Below are 20,229 nucleotides of genomic sequence, written 5' to 3'. Positions count from 1 at the left end.
TTAACATTCACGAACTGAAAATCAATAACAGAAATAACAAGACATAATTTTTATGATACAGCTCGTAACTTGTGTTGGGCAAGGCCGTGGTCTAGGCAACACGGAGTTTTCCTCCGTGGCATCCCATTCACACACAGAAGAAGGCAATGGCAAACCACTTCTGGATCATCTGCCAAGAACGTATATGAACAGGTCCCAGTCCGAGAAAAGGATGGAAGGATCCTGTTCATATGGACCTGTCCTCAGACAGAACACTACAAATAAAAAAAAAAAAAATCTGGCGCCCAAAGCCTGTACGGACAACGTTCGCGTGGTTTTCCTCAGTCCTTCAGGACAGACAGGTCGTGCTTACGTCTTCCCTACTGATATTTCACAAGTCATGATTCATTCCACGCTTTATTATCTGACTGAGAAAATGTCAGGAATCAATCGCCACCCAATCTTTTATTTGTAAATATTTCTTCTTTAACTGCTGAAGAGTTCCTGGGAGCAGGCCGCGTGGCGAAGCTGCCACAGTTCGGCAGAGACAAGTGACAGGCGAGCCGAATGAAGACGAATTTGTGCCACCCAACTGGCGTCTCGTTAAGATCACTTTCTCGGGATTTATAACAAGCAATTAAACAAATATTTCCCCCTAAGACCAAACTGCGCACAGACGGTTTATGTGATCCATGGTTTAATAAAGTGCAGTGTGCCGTCTTTCAAATATGTAACACACAAATTGGTTTCTCTAGTCTGTCTACAACCACATACCTCCTGATTCTGCGTTGGTATGTCTGTCACGCAGTGCGCATGTACAGATATACGCCAAATCGTAATAACTTGACGTTCAACCATTTTTACATGAATATTTTAAAGGTTCCATTTCCATGAGAAGTTACAAGTTACATTCCAAGAAAACTGCACACGGATCGTTTCCAAGTTATGTAGATACAATACGAGAAATCTCCTTTGTCTGCCAGGACAGAAGACTTCGCTTTGAGAGCGATCTGCATCGTTAGTAGCATGGAATGGTTTAAATACATTTTAGAAATACGTAAACAGTACAAACAGATGAGGATAATGTTCTGCCGTCTGCGAAAATGGCGACATAATTCACACGCTGCTAGCATTTCAGTTGTTTTCGCGACAAACAGTTTGCTGTGCTGTAAACTCTGATATCGCCAGCCCTTTTCCGCTCAATCTACCTTGCAGAACGACTCACGAGAGACGTAACGCGAGAAGCAGCAAGACGCTGGGTCCAGCTGAGCGTGACAAAATTATCCAGTGTCTGGAGGACATTACAAGCAGAATCTCACTTCCAGGAGCAGTCTACAGAAGTTTCCTTTGCCTCCTGATTCTTTAGGGGGGGGGGAAGAGAGGGGAAACACAGGGCAGCCTGAGATATCCTGATTTCAGAACACCGTGGAAGAAACGCTCACTGCAATGCACGTCCGGTACCCACTCGACAGAAGACTTGGCGCGTCTGGATACGTTCTCTTGCCGGGAATCGAACACTGGTCGTCTATCCCAGTCTTTATGTACTATTTGAGCTGTTGGGCTGTAAGTTACCAGACAGTAACTACTTAAGTCACAAGATCATTCTCCCAGCCCAACAACGTCACTTAGTAACAGTCGCGGTAGCCATGGTAATAAATTAGAAGGTTTGGGGGGGGGGGGGTTAACAATGTGTGGGGGCGCCTCGTGACGGATGGCGGCGGGAGACTCCCATCAAATAAGTCAATTCGCGGTCCGTAGTCATAAAAATAAGTTCCAATTGCTCTCTGCCTGTTACAGAGGTATTTATATAGCTTAACGCAGTGGGTGTTCATTGGTGAAGTGAAACTTTGTTTCATGGAGATGAGCTTTTAAAACACGTGCGAATGGCGATTGCTGAAACGAAATTCATCTTGGCTTTTATGTGCCCTTTGCACGAAGGTCACTAAACGAGCTCAGAAAGGAGAGTGCGGAAGTGCTGCCCTTACACGTGTTTAATTCCGAAACGGCGAGGCTGATAACTAGTCCTTCCTGAGAAGCCAAAAGCCAAAAGTCACTCACGCAGGCAAGAAATTATCCACCACTTATAGGTCCCGATAGTTCATTACCGCGTTCACAAAACCTCCCCACTGGACCCTGAGCCAACTGAATCCTGCGTCAATATATTAGAGGCCAATTAAAAGAAATACACTCAACATCGTCACGAAACTTTACATTACCACGATTATTAAACAAAACACGACCCATTATTTATGTAAAACCGGAAACCAAACATTCCAGCTTGGCATTCGGGGGGATCCCAGTTTAAAATCTTGGCTTGGAGACCGGCTAACCTAACCGAGACAAACCCATATATTTATCGATCTGTACTAAAAGGAGTGACCATATTGTTGTCAGTTTGATGTCATAGATAGGTCAACGTCACCTTAAGTTCACGACGAGATCACGCGCGTGGTTTCAAGAACACAAGCCTTTAAAATTTTCAAGCACTCTTTAACAAAATAATTCTCACGCTTATTCCTACCTAACTCTATTAATGTGAGTAACGATAAAAAAGAAATTTTGAGGCCACGGATACATTAACTTCATGCCCATGTCTTGGCAGTAACAATCCAAAAGAAAGGGCTAGTTGAGTTAGGTTAGGTTGGGATAGATTAAGTTGGATTACGTTATGTTAGTTTACGTTTAATTAGGTTAGGTTGGGTTATGTTGGGTTAGGTTAGGTTGGATTAGGTTAGGTTAGGTTGGGTTGGGTTAGGTTAGGTTGGGTTAGGTTAGGTTGGGTTAGGTTGGGTTAGGTTAGGTTAGGTTAAGTTAGGTTAGGTTACGGTAGGTTAGGTTAGTTTACGTTTAATTAGGTTAGGTTGGGTTAGGTTAGGTTAGGTTAGGTTAGGTTGGGTTAGGTTAGGTTAGGTTGGGTTAGGTTAGGTTGGGTTTAATTAGGTTAGGTTGGGTTGGGTTGGGTTAGGTTAGGTTAGGTTGGGTTAGGTTAGGTTAGTTTACGTTTAATTAGGTTAGGTTGGGTTAGGTTAGGTTGGGTTGGGTTGGGTTAGGTTGGGTTAGGTTAGGTTAGTTTACGTTTAATTAGGTTAGGTTGGGTTAGGTTAGGTTGGGTTAGGTTAGGTCTACTACATCATCTACTTTCCGAGGAGGAGGGCGTTGTGTTTTCTTTGAGGTAAGGGCTGAGTTTTTAAATGTTGTTTCGGTGAGCTTCAGGTTGCAAAAGGGTTAAATAAACAAAGTAACATTGACATTGTAGATTAATATTTCCACAACTGAAATAATGCCTAAGCGTTAAGCGGGTGAATAATCTAATTTCCTAATGTAATAAATTGTCGTCTGGAAATTTTAAGTTGGCGTCTTCAGAAGATTCCAACAGTGGGATATATGGACCGAGATGAGGGGACAATTTATAAAGCTAATGACACAGAGAACAGCTGGAAGTAAGACTAGAAGATAACGCTTTGACTTGGAAAATTAATGCAACCGGAGAGGCAGGAAAAAAAAAGAACAGCAGTTAACAACAGAATTAAACGCGGTGTATCCGTCACTTGTCACCGGTTGCTACGCCAATATGAGATAGTAAGCGCACAGCATTACTCCAGAAGATAAGGCGATATCGTATTCCACTCTGCAAGTCTTTAGCAAGCAATGGCGATCATTAATTACAAGCTCCATCCCAGTTCCGGTTTCCGACTCGACAGTTCTGTCTGGGGCACAACTTCGTAACAATGTGTTCCCATTTAGGTCCGGACTTGGAACATAATTCAAACGAATTCTGCAAAGAGAAGGACCGGTGCCAGTTTTTACTGACGAATCACAAAAAAAAAAAAACTCTGGCATGAATACTTTGAAAGTGGGAACTGTTTAACAGTTGGTCCGACAATAAAAGAACTCAGAAGAGTAAGTCACAGAGCCATAATTAGACTATTGTTCTCGGGCTCATCCTTCTTACACGTTTCTTCTTCTCCCTTTTCTGCTCTGTTCCGCCTCAGAACTAAGAAGTAATATAAGTAATTCGACTCGCATTACAACTCTTTTGATGGGGGATCAGCATCACATCATTGACAATCGTTCTGCCGTATCTTCATCCACGGTACATAACCTGATCATCTGATATAACATCGTAAAATAGGCGAATAACCTCACGTGGAGGTGGCTCGGTCTGCAGCCACGTGGTGCGCTGAGGACCGCCTCAAGGAAAACGTCAAGACCAGCCCGAGGCACCACGACGACGAGAGAGGGCGACCACTCTAATTGCAGAAACGCTGCTCGAGAGGGTTTGTTACAAAAGACCCTGAAGGGAGGGGAGGGGGGGAGGAGGGGGGGGGGGGACTTGTCTTCAGACACTCGTGCGTGAGTGGATCGATACAGAGACAAGTGACAAAGACGTCTTTCTTACACGCCGAGGAAGACGAAGAATGCCAGTGCCCACTTGTCGACGGGAAGAGCCGTCGGCCCTCGACAATGACTTACGACGAACGGATGATCGCGGGAGAAACATATGACAAGGAATATGTTCGTAAAGTACTTAGACGCTACGGGATGCCGTATCAATTGGAAAATATAAGGCAGTGAGTGAATGAGATACAGGCTAGCGAGCTATCTGAGCGCATTTAAGATTCTATCCAGCATTTTCTAAATAATTTCTCGTGTTTCTGAATTGAAAATCTGCCAATCCCAGGACCTATAAGTGTAGCCCATAACATACACTCTATTTATATAACATCAATTTTAATATTATCTCATATGCAACAATCGCCTCGAGAGACTGAGGAAAACTGGGCTTTCGGGACAACATATAGGCCTTCACCCAGAACAGAGAAAGTCCTCTAGATTATTTCCACAAGGCGTTTCAGCATCACAAACGCACGAAGAGTGATTGATACTTGAGATTTGTGGGAATCCTTTGCCTAAGAAGGGCAGCGTTAAGACGCCTCCAGCTAATCCCGCACACAGCGACGATAATTGGCTACTGTACCCATCGGGCATTAATTTCACGGACAGATGAGCATCGCCACCACAGCAACCCCGTCCTGGAACCTCCTTCAGCGCAGGAGGGAGTCCCCACGAAAGCGCCAACTCTCTGATTTACGCACGACCTGGTCACAACACCAACGGGTATTCCAAGGACCGGTACCCTGTGTGGTACAGCACAAATAAGTGTCTACGGACACTACTATTGGCACATTTGTGTGGGAAGAAATTCCGGAGGAACAGAATACTTTCCTAGAATGAACATTCGCAAGTACAACATCAAAGACTCGTATTCGCTTTCAGAAATCTGACTGAGAATCTTCCTGGTTTCCACCAGTCTCCCCAGCCTAAACACAGGGCACTAATGCTTCCAAATCCTTGTGAATTCAGCATTCATGAATAATCAATTTGTCACACTATACAATCACTGTAGCTGAAACAGTGTCGTTATACAAGAACCAATCAAATTGATAACAACGGTGAACCTCACGTAACCTCAACAGCTGATACAAGTCGACAACACCGGACAGACCTAAGGGTCGTTATGCCTGCATCTGCAACCATCATATAGGTCTACGAACTTCAGCCCTTGTCAGTGTTTCAGCTGATTTTACAAATGCACCCCACTCATCCCCATATTTCAGCTCATTTAAGAAGGGTGCAGGAACACACGGACTTATTGAGGGGTGGTGGACGGCATCATGAACTCCGGTTGCGTCCACCCCTACAACAGAGGGTGTCATCCCCAACACGTATCTGTATAAATCTACTTTTAACAGCTTTCTGGAAACGAGAACTCGCTGAACTGTAGGCGCATTCTACAATGCACGCGAAACAATACACTGTCACAGAGCGACCAGAGGGCAGGGAAATGTCGCGCGTTCTTGGAGATGGAAGGAAGAACACGAAAAAGGTAGAGAGGAATAAAGACAGGAAGATGCAAAGAATAATAGAAAGGAAGGGAAGAAACAAGAGAAGGAGAGACGAATGAAACAGAGGAAAATAAAGGCACAGGTAGAATGAAAGAGAGGGAGGCTAAGAAGGATATAAAGACAGACAGAAAAAGGAAGGGAGACAGGAACAAAGAATTAAACTGACAAACAAAAGAAAGTAAGGAAGGTAACAGAGATAGAATGAAAGGATGAAAGAGAGATAAAGAGAGGGAGAGAGAGAGGAAGACAGAAGAGACAAGAGTCGCGTAATTGTGACGGTGTACCCTCGTCCTCTTACACGTGGTCGGCCGCAGATCCTATCACGTCGCAACAACGTAATTCAATAATAACAAAAAAAAAGGACGTCTTTCGTCCACCCTGGGGGGAGAAAAAGGGGCTTCCTTCGAGGACCTTGTTTCCGGCCAGGAGGATTACCGACAAATTCTATCAGCGATCATCACTCACACTCGCTAAATAAATAGGTAATTGACTAACCAACCAAGTAACTAAGTAACCAGTCGTCTCCGTGTTCAGGAAAGTGAAAATAGAGGCAGTATGTTCCTCCGAAATGTTGGTACCCGCCTACAAGTCCATAAAGTCCTTCCAATCACAAGCCAAAAAAATCGACATGATTCTAGTTAAAGACACACAAACCATAAAGTTGAAACCAATGACTCGTAAACTTAGGCTACTTTTATTAGTCGATTATTTACTTATTTAATGACGTTCTCAGTGCAGCGATGATGACGATCTTATTCTGGTCCATGACGCCATGCAGACTCCTTAGATAGATGCCAACGTTTCGGAGAGAAAATTCTCTCCACCTTCTGGGATAATTTCTATTATAAGCGTTGAATGTGACGGGAAGTTGGTCACGACTGTTCAGGAGGAAAGGATTCAAAAGGAGTCCGGCATACACCTGGAGAGGCTGATGAAAAGCACAAAATATCTCAGAAGGGCCTGAATTCGATCAAGATTGTACAGACTGTGGCCACAGAAGGTTGGGTAGGTTTACTGTGCTGCATAAACATTGTGACAGTATTTATTAGATCGACAGCGACGGCGTTCGATGTGATTCCGAATGCAAAACAGAGATCCAATTCAGAAAATCTTAATGACATCGCTTTTTACGCATCACTCTGTAGTAAAAGAAAGAATGTTCGCTGAAGGCAATAAAATTACAAAGTCATCGTGCAACAAAGTATCGAGAAAGGAGTGATTCTGTTAGCGGCGTGAAGACATCCTTTCATTTCTTATTTTTATAACTCATATTATGGGGGGGTGGGGGTGGGGGTCGATGAGGTCAGGTCAGCTCGTCGTGGAAACAGTGTCACGCCACAGCGGACGTGTGCAACAACATCGAGAAAAGACGAAAGTTAATTTTATGGCTTTACAAGAAGTTTACCAAATTTGGAACAAGAAGGAAAAAAAAACACATCTTCGTCGCCAAACCTTCTTTTTACACGTCAGACAAAAATTTATGGGAACGAAAATAACACTGCGTATTTCTTTATGAGCACATCAGCTCAACAAAGTTGCAAAATACAGGCCATTAAAGCAAGAAACACGCTCTGAATAAGGATTCGATTACGACAGTTTAGCTACAAAAAACACAAACACGTCAAATAGTCCAACTCACAAACTAACAACTAACTTACTGACATATTAACTGTGGCTACATTTTTAAGTGCTGGGTCCCCAGGCTTTATAGCTTTCATAAGTTTTATTACAGTTTAAACAAGCGTTTTAATACAAAGTGAAATGCAAATGTAAATGAATCACCGACGAATGTGCAATAGAAAAGAAAACTTATATCTGAACCAGTAATAACCAACCTCTTCTACGCATTTCTAATTTCACCCATGCCCCGCCCATCTAAGGTTCAAATATTTATTAAGGCTTTGACCGGGATGTTCTTTTGTTAAATCTTATGTGGTACCGCCTGATTCGACTTCTAATGGTTAAGTGAAGTGTTTTCTTCGCGGTACGGTCTGGATTCGTAAATATTATGAAGACGAGCTTCGGCTTCAAAGGGTTAACCAGCTGATTTTCGTAATGGTGAGGTGTAGTGTTTTCTTCGCGGTACGGACTGAATTCATAAATAATATTTAGACGAACTTCGGCTTCAAAGGGTTAAACTGCCAATAAGAGTGGAGTGCACAGAAATTACTGCGATTATTATAACCACAAATATCTAGAGCATCAATTAATCAGTCGATCTATCGCCATGTTCTGAAAACAAATTCAGACAACGGATGCCTCGTGCAGTATCGTGAAGCATTGTAACCCCCCCCCCACGCCGCCGCCCCAATCATCACATTTCACGAACCAGCTGATGGTTCCCTCGTGGTATTTAGCGCTATTGGACAATGACGTAATAATGAAAACCGTGACGAGGAATGAAGCGAGATTCGAACTAGCACCCTCGCTCCACAGTGACTAACGCCTTTATGACACGTCCTACGGGAGCAATTGAAAGCAAAGGTTGTAAATCAGAGAGAATGTTAAATATGAGGGCAGGGAAACGCTTGCTATTAAAGTTTGAACTCAATTACGTGTAAATAAGTTGGCGCCGTAGTCCCGTGACATGCGACTAAATAGAGTGACAACTCGGCTGTGGCGAATTCGTGAGTCACCCCGAGTAACCGAACGACGAATTAAACAGCCCGAGTGACTGACTGACCCCAACAAACACGCTGACGCAGAACAGTTCGAATCCCGGCCGAAGATCGAACATCCAACTGGAAATCTTTGTTATTTTCCTAAATTCTTGCAGGAATATGAACTTAGAATACAGGCAAAAGTGTGCCACGACCACTTCCTTCCACGCGTGTTCCGCTTCATCATTCGCAAAAGCCCGACATTACATTTTGTCAGCAGTAATTAAAAGTCGTAAAATAATCGAATATAACTAACTAACTAACTAACTAGATAGCTTACCGAACCCGAAGGTTCATCACCGAATTAACCAAAGCCCTCCACCGGACCCTCTCCTGGGCCAACAAAATCCATTCTCCTTCAACTCCTATCTCCCATAGATCCCGCCTGACATCATCCTCCCATCTACGTCTAGGTCTCCCCAGAGGTCTCTTCCCCTCAGGATTCCCAAATAGTGGACCCAACCAACCAGATGGCTTAGGGAACCCGAAGGTTCATCACCGAATTAACCAAAGCCCTCCACCGGACCCTCTCCTGGGCCAACAAAATCCAGTTTCCTTCAACTCCTATCTCCCATAGATCCCGCCTGAGATTATCCTCCCATCTACGTCTAGGTCTCCCCAGAGGTCTCTTCCCCTCAGGATTCCCAAATAGTGGACCCAACCAACCAGATGGCTTAGGGAACCCGAAGGTTCATCACCGAATTAACCAAAGCCCTCCACCGGACCCTGTCCTGGGCCAACAAAATCCAGTTTCCTTCAACTCCTATCTCCCATAGATCCCGCCTGACATTATCCTCCCATCTACGTCTAGGTCTCCCCAGCGGTCTCTTCCCCTCAGGTTTCCCAACCAGTACCCGGTGCACACCTCTTGTCCCATCCATGCGTGCTACATGCCCAGCCCATCTCATTCTTCTCGACTTAATCACCCTGACAATATTGGGGGAGGAGCACAGATTTTTAAGCTCATCATCGATTTTGATTTCTCTCTATGTTACGAAAAAATCAAAATCGAATATAAAACGACTAACTACGAAGTAAGAAAGGAGGAAAGAAGGAACGAAATAGACAAAGGTCAGGGAAGGAAATGAAACGAAAATGAAGAAAAGCAATTAGTTTCCCAGGAAACGGGGGCGACAACCACGTGAAGACATTTAATCGAGTCACGTGATACGATACAATTAACAAGCGCGAAAAGTGTCGCTCGCACCCAAACACGTGTTGGGGCCCCGAGTCAACACGGCGTGTTTGTTTAGGAAAGAGGCAGGGATTCAAGACTTCGCTACAACCCTATCTTATCACGTGACCCTCATCCATCGTCTCACACACACACACGTTTCGTCTCGCGCTGCCAGAACGAGCGTAAAGCAAATGTTTTAGACTCAAATCGAAATTCGTAATTTTCTCAAAAAATGGTCATCGTACTCAAAAGTGGCACTTGCAAGAAAATATGTATCTCAGTAACATCTATAAAATTTATTTGAAGCATTTTTCGATATGGGGAATATTTAGAGAAATGCAAAGAAAAAATAACTTCTGAGTCCTGTTCAGTGCTAACAGCTTTGCAAAAGGAGATTTGTTCTTATGAAACACGTAAAATAGAAAAGAACGTATTCAGAGATTACTTAGACATAAAACACTTGACAGTACATAAAAAAATATCACAAACAAATATCAACAGAAAATCCATTAAGCCTAACTTCAAAATTCAGAAAAACTGACCGACGTTGCTACCCCCACCAACCCCTATTCAAACAAATGACAGCCACAATGGTCACCCCATAACTTAGGAAAATTACTGCGAAAATAATGTTCATTGACAGTAAATTTTTTCTATCAAAGGAACATATTCTTTTTGAGAGGGAAAATTATATGTTATTAGAAAGAAATTTCCCACGAATGGTAACTCGCTTTTCGTCATCAGGACCATTTCCGTCGCTCCACAGAAAAAGATCGATAATCCTTTTTCTATTACTGAAGCAGTTTCTTGAACACGATGATTGCTGTTTCACGTGATTGCCGTACAGAGTCGCCACTTTATGGATGGCCGTGTTATTGTCGCGGAGCAAATCGCGTTCTAACTTACATCCCTTTCTTCCGATGTAATGTCCTTCCCCGCTTCTCAAAACACGCACATATAACTGCGTTAAGTTCGTTACACATCACAGACTGCCTTCGTCCTAAGTAATTTGCCAGACGTCCTATAGCAAAGTTCAGAGGCCGCTTTCGCCACGGTTAGACATTAATGCCTTCAATCTATGAAACACCGTGATTCTATATGCGGAAAGCCGCTAAGTAACATGTGCAAATGAATCAGCATCGTTAAATAACACAGCAAACAAACATGATACGGTAGTATTTTGCAGCCACCATTATAACAAAATATAAGAATTGTTTAATTTTAACCGTCTAATCACAATAAAATATTTTATTAAATATTAAAATATTATTACTACAATTAACATTTAATATTAAATTTTAAATATTTTAATATTTAATAAAATATTTTATTGTGATTAGACGGTTAAAATTAAACAATTATAATCATCACAATATGACGCAACATTATCATCTCAAAAATATAAGAATTCAGTCCGTACCGCAAAGAAAACACAACACTTCAACATTACAAGGATCAACTTGTTAATGCTGTTTAGGGAAATAACAGCTGTTTATTCTAAGAATCATTAGAAATTTGTTTGTGAGAAGAATGCATAGTTACAGACTATTAAGGCAGTGGGTTTTTAACAGTCAGTTACTTATTAATTTTCTTTCCTTCTGAAGGCATTGTCTTTGAGGTCCTCTTTCGAACTCGTAAGGCCAACTTCAGCCACTACGTGTAACTACGCTGCCATCAGATTCCTTTAGCCCGCCAGAGGCTACATATTTCTCCACGCGACCTAATAGTTTCCGGAAGGAACTGTAAATAATGCACGCGGCCAGCACGCAAACGTGTGGCGGGAGGAATGCGATAAAGGGGCAGGCTAATCTGAACATAAGAAGAGCGAGACACGAAGAACATTTCCTTTCGTTTGTATGTCTGTCTGTATTCACTGTATATTGATGCAATGACTGTACAGGGTGATGTTATAAGAACTGTTAAAACCAGTGGACACAGGGCTGTACAATTTCACGGACTAATCACATAATTTTACAGAGCAATTTAAAAAAGACACAGTTGACAAAAGGCTCTTTAATAAGCAATAATCATAAATATTAATTAGAAATGACATTCGGATCTGCAAACAAGAAAGAAACATTATACGGGGCATGGGGCATGTTCACTATAGTCGAGATACGTTAGGATAGAGCCTTCAAATCCAAGTGGTAACTATATGTACCACTTGCTTTAATAATCAACAACTCTCCATTTGGTCCACTGAGTATGGTCTCTTGAATAATTATCAGAATGCAAAATGATCTTTGTAATGGTGAAGTGTCGTGTTTTCTTTGCGGTACGGACTGAATCTTTAAGTGTAATTTAAACGAGCTTTGGCTTCAAAGGGTTAACCAGTCGATCTTTGTAATGGTGAAGTGTAGTGTTTTCTTCGCGGTTCGGACTGAGTTCTTACGTAATATTTATACGAGCTTCGGCTTCAAAGGGTTAACCAGTCGATCTTTGTAATGGTAAAGTGTCGTGTTTTCTTTGCGGTACGGACTGAATCTTTAAGTGTAATTTAAACGAGCTTTGGCTTCAGAGGGTTAACCAGTCGATCTTTGTAATGGTGAAGTGTAGTGTTTTCTTTGCGGTACGGACTGAATCTTTAAGTGTAATTTAAACGAGCTTTGGCTTCAAAGGGTTAACCAGTCGATCTTTGTAATGGTGAAGTGTAGTGTTTTCTTCGCGGTTCGGACTGAGTTCTTACGTAATATTTATACGAGCTTCGGCTTCAAAGGGTTAACCAGTCGATCTTTGTAATGGTAAAGTGTCGTGTTTTCTTTGCGGTACGGACTGAATCTTTAAGTGTAATTTAAACGAGCTTTGGCTTCAGAGGGTTAAGAGACTTAGCGATTTAGCCCAACTGCTCTGATAACAAAAGACCAATCCCTACCGTTAATAGTTAATTACATTGAGTAGAGTACAGGACGGAACCAAGCGGACAGACATCAGCCCTGACTGACTAATGCACATCGTAAAAAGAACTCAAAATAACGCAAATATCTTCAATATTTACACGCATGTATGTTCTTAAGCTTCAGGTAGTTCGCGCTAACGAACACAAGCCGAAACGCTTTCGTATTTTTTATTTCAAAATGCGTCAATGCCCAGTAGAGCCGTGATGCATGCTGGTCATTTTCATATGAATGTCTCGGAGAGTCATGCGGGCGAAAGGGATTTAATTAAAGCGGAATTCTTGCAGCGAAAGAACGCGAATATTGGCAGCTCCGACGGACAGGACTGAGATGACGAGGACAAACAGGTGGAGGGAGGGAGGAATGAAATAAAGATGAAATTAGGTGAGAAAAGGCGGGGAAGAAAATGAAGAAGATGGAAAGACAGGGAGAGAGAAATTAATAAATCATAACTCCATTAAACAGTCTTCAGAAACCAGAAATTCCCTTGGCTAGTTTTGCAGCCAGATATGTTTAACACGCGAAATATGAGTTTAAAAATTACAAATATGCATGTTTATGTTCTATCCTGATCGTGAAAAAATTTTCAATCAAAGAACTGCCCTCGCGACGTACTCGGACCAGTTGGTAAAGATCTATCAGCGCGGCTAGTGGGGTAAGAACGGAGGAGGACCACTCAAGTGTTTGCATTAATTACACCGGGAGACGTCGCCAAAAAAAAAAACACTTAATCTGTTGCAACAACAAATTACAAATTCCGAGAAACATAGGACGCATATCTGAGCTCACGCAATTGAAGTTTGATACCGTCAGAAAGGCTCTGTGGACGTGTGTAACCTCCAGTACGCGCGAAACTCTTCGCACATAATAGGACTACCAGTGCCATCGCGTCGCAGACACTGAAATTAAATGTAAGAGTACAATGGATAAAGGAGCTTGAGTATTCTCAGAACTTGCGCAACGTAGTGGCAAAAATCGACAACTAGTCCGATCGGAACAGACATGCAGCTACATCTAGTAACAGAAGTTAGCATTAAATTTAAACTCGAATTCAAAAATAAAGTCAAAAACATTTCTGCAGCCTTCACAGTTTTGCATGATCACAGCAGACATTCAACGCTGTCTTTGACAAAAGTTTAGCTAAAATAATTCCTGTTAAAAGGACTTAAGTATTATCTCATTTGCAGGAAAGGTTTCAGGTTCATACAACAGTGAGCATGATGACATCAGTCATCTTCATACTTGCTGCTGTGTGGACCTGAAATCTCAAAAATGTGGGGAACTGTCTTTCAGCAGGCCACATCCAAAGTCAAGTCTCTTTGTCTAAGTTGCCCATAAACCTTCAACGCTTCCATCTACAAACTGATCTTACTGAGGGCAAATCCATCTTCTGCAGCACATCTGAAAATCTCTAAAATCTCTACCCCTCAGGAGCACATGCGCTGCTTCGTTCTCGACCGAGATCACAATATAACAAAAACTATCTTAACATTTTGCCATTTAAGTGGCCAGATTAACAAAGCAAATACAACTTACTTTCAAAACTTGAGTTTACGCACAGATTATAAAAAAAACCAACAAAAATTATCGTACAAAATATTCTAAATGACATAAAATTTATAACATATAATAAAAATAAATCATCTCCAAAATTAAAGACCCTAAATGAAACATAGAAAATAAAGATTCCACATAAAACAAATCAGAAATACTTCAAGATGAATTTACCGTTACATGAAATAAGAAAACGCCAATAGAACAAATATCCTGAGATTTATTCGCGATATGAATCAGTGCACTTGCAAACAAAGCAGAAAGAAGGAAGATGAAATGTCGTGTGTCCGTAATTTAACAAACCTCGAGCTATCGCTTTAAAACACAACTTTACAATTCATATTCGTGACTCCACACCAAAACAACAAACTCCTTTTCAGCCGTGAATCAACACGTTAAGAAACTATTAGGCATGTTCATGGCACGCAGTTTGATGACCCACGGCGTTTGTTTAGAAGGCAACTTTACAATGCAAAACAGAGACTACGCACCAAAACAACTAATTGCTTTTCATCAGCTGTTATGAATGGGTTTTGCTGGCCAGCATAATAAAAGCGAGGCAGCCCGTTACAGGACGGAACTCGTGCGCTCAAACTGTACAGCTAACTGGTCACTGTCGAGTACCTGTGTGAACGAAACACTTGGCTCAAACTGCAATTATTTTCATTAGCTCAGCCTTTAAAACCAAATAAAGGAAACAGTAAGTACATTTAAATGCGATATGTAAATTCAGTTCTGAATTTATTAAAATAGATACCGATAAATTAATTATGGACGCAATCTGATGTTCAAATCAGATTTCATGAGAAATATGTTATTCTTCTGGGTGGTAATGCCATATGAACTCATAGGTAGATACTAATGTTACAGAGAAACACATTGGCTCCATCTTCACATCTGAAGATGAAAGCAGAATGTTCCTTAAAAATGTTTAAATTAAATTTGAGCTGCATGTTATATACAAAGAGTTAAACTGAACACAAATACAGTAGTTTTGAAGATGAAATATGCGGCAGGATCGGCAGACACGGAGTTACTTGTCGTACGCAAAGTCACTCTGTGAACAAAGAACGCGTTCGTGCGTAAAGTTTAACAATTCTGACATTTACAGTTTGCGAGTTGGTGATGTCTGATGACCTCTGGATTTCCTAAAAATTGTGAAAGTTCTGAAAAAAGTGTACTGGGCATAAAATATGTTTTAAGTTTTACTCTACAGGTTCTGTCTGGGAACATTTTTACTTCTTACATATATTTGAATTGACAAATTTGAATGAAACTGCCCAATATTAAATTTTGTGAAAATCTGCCGAGTGATTTTTAAGCTGTTACATGCAGACAGACACGGTAAAGACAAAAGGTTGCATTTCTACAACTTTTCACCGTGAATGCACCAAAAAATGTATCTTAGACAAATATTAACATAACAATACTCTTTGTAAATTCCAGATGTTACTTATGAGAAATTTCATCGCGACTCTTCTTCTCTACAACTGTTTTTTCATAACCGCAAACTCTGAAGAACTTTCCCGCCTGCACAAGTGGAAAAAACACTCCAAATTCTCTTCCCTCTACTACCTTGCCAAGGATTATCTGAATAATGCCAACATCTACAACACAAGTGTCGAGTTCACCGTCCCTCTGTTCTCATTCACGTTCCCAACCGTTGAAAAGCCCAACGACTATACATCACTAATAAAGCAAAACATCCTTGGACAGATCATCTTCTTTGTCATCATCATAGTATCTTTCATCCTGTCTATCGCATTCCCGGTGTTCTTAAACGAGATCGCCCCGAAGACTAGATCGTTTCCCGATCGGCAGTATTACCACGGACCGCTCTCAGACACAATTAAAATGAGTGCTCGAGATCGCGTCAATATCCAGCAATGTCTCCTGAATGCGGGCTGCGAGGGATACACCAACTATGAAGAGTACGGGCTCGTGGCTTTGCCATTTCGATATATCTTCCGGTAAGTAATATTTTACATTTTTTAATTTTTTAGTTAAAATTGTGGAAACATTTCAGCAAGGGCTGACCTATGGCTAAAGAGGAATTGTAGCCTAATAAATAAATGTTACACAGGAAGTAATTTTAAAATCTCCGTTAATAAAAACATAAATATGTACTCATTTCCACTTTGTTTAAATTCCTTTATACAGAAATATAATAAAGTGGAGAAAAGTACAAAACTCCATGGTGTAAGGTATTCCGTAAAAGTTGAGCAAGGTTTTCTTTCCTCTCGTTGCAGATCTACAGCTTCACGGAATGTCTCCCAGAGGTGGGAGAATCACAAGTGCAATACTCGGTTTCAATGTCCTTTCAACGTCTTGCGACTACTGAGATACATAACGCGTCTCATCTTCAAATTCTTTAAGTTAACATAAATTTCAGGTTCCTATTTAAGGTGTAATAAAGTCGCTTCATACCAAACTCCTGTTGTATTCATTAATATTACACCCCAAATTCCACAAGGAAATTCTAAGGATACTCGGTCATAAATTCACTCCACGAATTTCATGCATACAAAATACCAAATTTTAACATAAATCTGGTCAGTAGATTCTATATGACATGTCAGGAGAGAAGTCATTTCTTTTTAGTAAATAATACCACAAGCTGTATGAAAAGAATGTATTATATGCAAATAAAAATCACTTACACGGGCATGTCACAAAAGTTTTACAAAGGCATCCATGCATTCTGATTACAAGTTTAGTTCCAGTTTTACCTAATTTGAAGTACAAATGTGATATTTACAGAATTAGCCACTACTCACTGAAAAACACAATTTTAAATTAACCAACATTTCATTAAACCTTGAACGTGTTACAGGAACGACAATGTGGAACGGCATGCAAAGATGAAGACTTTTAATAAGTGTTTCAAATTATTACATAAAGAAAACACAGAGTCAAAGCTGGAAAGTTGATCTCCCACATTTAAGAGAACAAATACTTATAAAGAGGCACCTAATGGCCGATGCAGTCTACAAACCCAACATTCTTAGTTGGGTTAAAGAAGAACATGTTGTTGTGTGGCGACTCCTTCTGTGAAACAGCCTTGATAATTTCTTGTGCCATTACTCCTCCAACGATGGCACATGCCGGGCTCAACTCCGCAAACACGTGACTGTGCGACAAATTTCACATACTTTATTGTACGACAGACAACACAAAATTTAAATTTTTTAATAAAGTTCTTCCTGAATACAAGATACACGTTACAGCTGGACTAAACCACCTGGTACGTACAATTAATACAATACATGAACCACTGTACAGTGTGTCCACAAAGTCCCTTCGGGGTTTTGAAAAATTGTGGCGAGCAAACAAATTGAGCTAGCCACATGCGGTTCGCGGCAGATCACAGTGAAACTCTGGAAGTCTTTTAATGACCTCAGTAGACCTCGATGTGGGCTCCCTTGGTAGCAAGGAGAATGTCCAGATGATATTCGAGTTCTTGCCATGTTCTGTGGAGCATGTCCGCTGGAATAGCCGAGATCGCATTCCTGATACGGGTCTTCAGGTCATCAAGTCCGTTAACTGGTGTTTGGAACACATTGCTCTTGACATAACCCCACAGGAAAAAATCCAGTGGTGTTATGTCTGGTGAACGTGGAGGCCAAGGCATTGGACCGTCTCTGCCGATCCACCTTCCTGGAAATGTCCTGTCTAGGTACGTGCATATGTGGAGACCCCAATGAGGTGGAGCACTATCTTCCAGAGTTTCACTGTAATTTGCCGCAAACCGCATGCGGCTAGCTCAATTTCTTTGCGCGCCACAATTTTTCAAAACCCCGAAAGGACTTTGTGGATACACTGTACTATCTTAATTTCTCAAAGAAAAAATGTGATAAAATTTCAGCACACATAAACACCAAGTGGATGCTAATTAGTAATACACGATATATGTTGTCAGACCGCGTTGACAAACGTATCTTACCGAATATGGGAAACATGTTACATAAGTTGTGGCTGTAGCGTACCTGAACAGTTCGTCCGGCACTTTGTCCACTGGCACTTCCAACTTGGCAAGAACTTCATTACGTATGCTGCAGAGCTCTTTGATGTCCTCCTGCCGTTTCTTAGGGCTTGGGTCATGCCCACATTTGCTGCGAAACCTAAGGAGTACTGAAACAAACATTAAACTCATCTTATCAAACAAACTACTCACGTAATTTAGTAATAATCATAAAGTGAACTAGAAAGGACTGGGTAGGAAGCATTCAATGCCTATTTCAGGATACTGTCCTCTTCTGGCATTCACTTACGATCGAGGAAAAACCACGAAAATCACCAGCATAGTCGTTGTCGTACCCGAGATTCAACCCGGGTATATACCAAATACAAGTCATGTGAAATCCTGCTAAGACCTGAACTCAAGGAATTTCTTTCACCGTACCTCTCATAAGGAAGTAAGAACAATCAGTCTTCGGAAGGCGTTTGATGTAAGTTTCACTGGACCAATCAACATCCAGCACATCCTGCAGGGGCACAAATGTTGCAGTCCGTTTTGTTGTCACCTTAACAGGATCCACTTTGGCAATCTTTTTAGCAGGCCCCTCACAGTCCTGAATGCTGGCAATGTTGTGTACTGTCACCTCCCTTGAAAAAAACACAGATAATGAAAGCATGCATAACAAACCTGTACATGATGAAATAAATAGCAGATTAAATTAGGAAACTTCACGTTTATATAAAGAGTGGAAAGAATGGAGAAGACTTCGTAATGTCAGTGAAAGATGCTCTACTTCTACTCACTCGGCATATTCGTGTATCTGCAGGTCAGTGAATGTGTAACCAAACATTCCAAAGACGTCACAACAGAAAAACTTGATGCTCTTCTCTCGGCAGACCTGATTGATTCGAATCAACTGTTCAACGGGGCACTCTGTAGCACAGATTACATCAAAGTCTCCAAAAAATGTATCTGGTTTGTCAGCAACATCTTCAGAATCAGCTGTAACCTGCACCATGGGATTGAGCTGCTGAGCTCTACTCAGAGAAGCCTCCGCCCGCTGGTAAAATTAGTTAAACATTAAAACTAAGACATGGCACTAGTTGAGTGATTACAGAAATATAGAACAGACAGGCACAGAAAATACCTCCCTGTCCCCTACCAAATGTCCATACTTTTGATTCTTCTGTGTGATGGGAGGTTATATGCATCGCAACAGGACTCACATAGCAGGGTATGTTATATCTCACTAACTACTTACGTGAAGAGGTGCAGTATGAAAGGAAGATGCAGTCTTTTGGATTGTGTCATGTAATCTTGTAGGTGGTTATCAACACTGTGGAGGGACATATCATATCTATCTTCACAGAAAAATGTGACTGAAAGTCCAAGAACAGGGCCACTCAATCTATTTTCTTCCTTTGATCCCCTCCCATTAGAGAAACCTCTAAAACGTCAGCCAGTTCTAATGAGACTACACAGCACAACATCCAATTATTATTTGTTGTGCTTAACAGTTTCTATCTTACTTACGTTTTTACCAATCTGATCTCTTGGAGCCAGAAACTGGGAACATGAATCTTCATCAGTAACAACTCCATTATCAAGTATGGTAACTGACTTTACACCTGCAAGAATAATATTCTTGCAAATCTCAGCTCCAATCCCTTTAATTCCTACCAACAGAATTTTTGATTTTCGTAATCTGAAAATAAAAAGCATATTAATTTCACAAACATATAAATCTTACAAAATGAATATAGTAAATGAAATCCACGATCAGTGAAGAAACTGCAATCAGTATTTTCTGAAATCCTGTTATTACTCTAGCATGCAGAAACTGAGGTTAAGTACAACAACTTTGTTTTTATGGTGTGGGTACTAACCTTTTCTGTGAATCCAGACCCCACAGACGAATCTGACGGTCATATAATTCTGCTTCATCTTCCGTAAGTTCAGTCGTATTTATTTCAACCATTTTCTTATACGACGTAAATTGAATACAAGTTCCACAATCACCAACTGCCGCTACAATTTCGCTTGGATGTAGCAGGATCGCAAACTTCATCACTACGAAAGTCACTAAATCGCTCAGCTTTGC

General features: G+C 41.2%; 2 protein-coding genes across 5 annotated transcripts in view; both read right to left on the bottom strand.

The window, feature by feature from the left end:
- The window catches only part of LOC110840254 (putative E3 ubiquitin-protein ligase sinah), a 516,698-nt gene that overhangs the window by 438,236 nt on the left and 58,233 nt on the right, over positions 1–20,229 (bottom strand). The gene's annotated exons all lie outside the window — the stretch shown is intronic.
- On the bottom strand, positions 16,789–20,228 carry Aos1 (SUMO1 activating enzyme subunit 1). The gene is made up of 6 exons (XM_022071319.2): positions 20,015–20,228; positions 19,662–19,833; positions 18,932–19,188; positions 18,573–18,775; positions 18,157–18,301; positions 16,789–17,300 (listed from the first exon to the last, which is right to left on the bottom strand). The coding sequence occupies exons 1-6, from the start codon at positions 20,194–20,196 to the stop codon at positions 17,141–17,143; spliced, it is 1,119 nt and encodes a 372-aa protein (XP_021927011.1). The 5' UTR covers positions 20,197–20,228; the 3' UTR covers positions 16,789–17,140.

Source organism: Zootermopsis nevadensis, unplaced genomic scaffold (genome assembly GCF_977971745.1).
Source record: "Zootermopsis nevadensis isolate Lab colony 2312 unplaced genomic scaffold, Znev_1.0 Znev_ptg000012l, whole genome shotgun sequence".
NCBI lineage: Eukaryota > Metazoa > Arthropoda > Insecta > Blattodea > Termopsidae > Zootermopsis > Zootermopsis nevadensis.
This window is presented reverse-complemented; position numbering and strand designations above follow the sequence as displayed.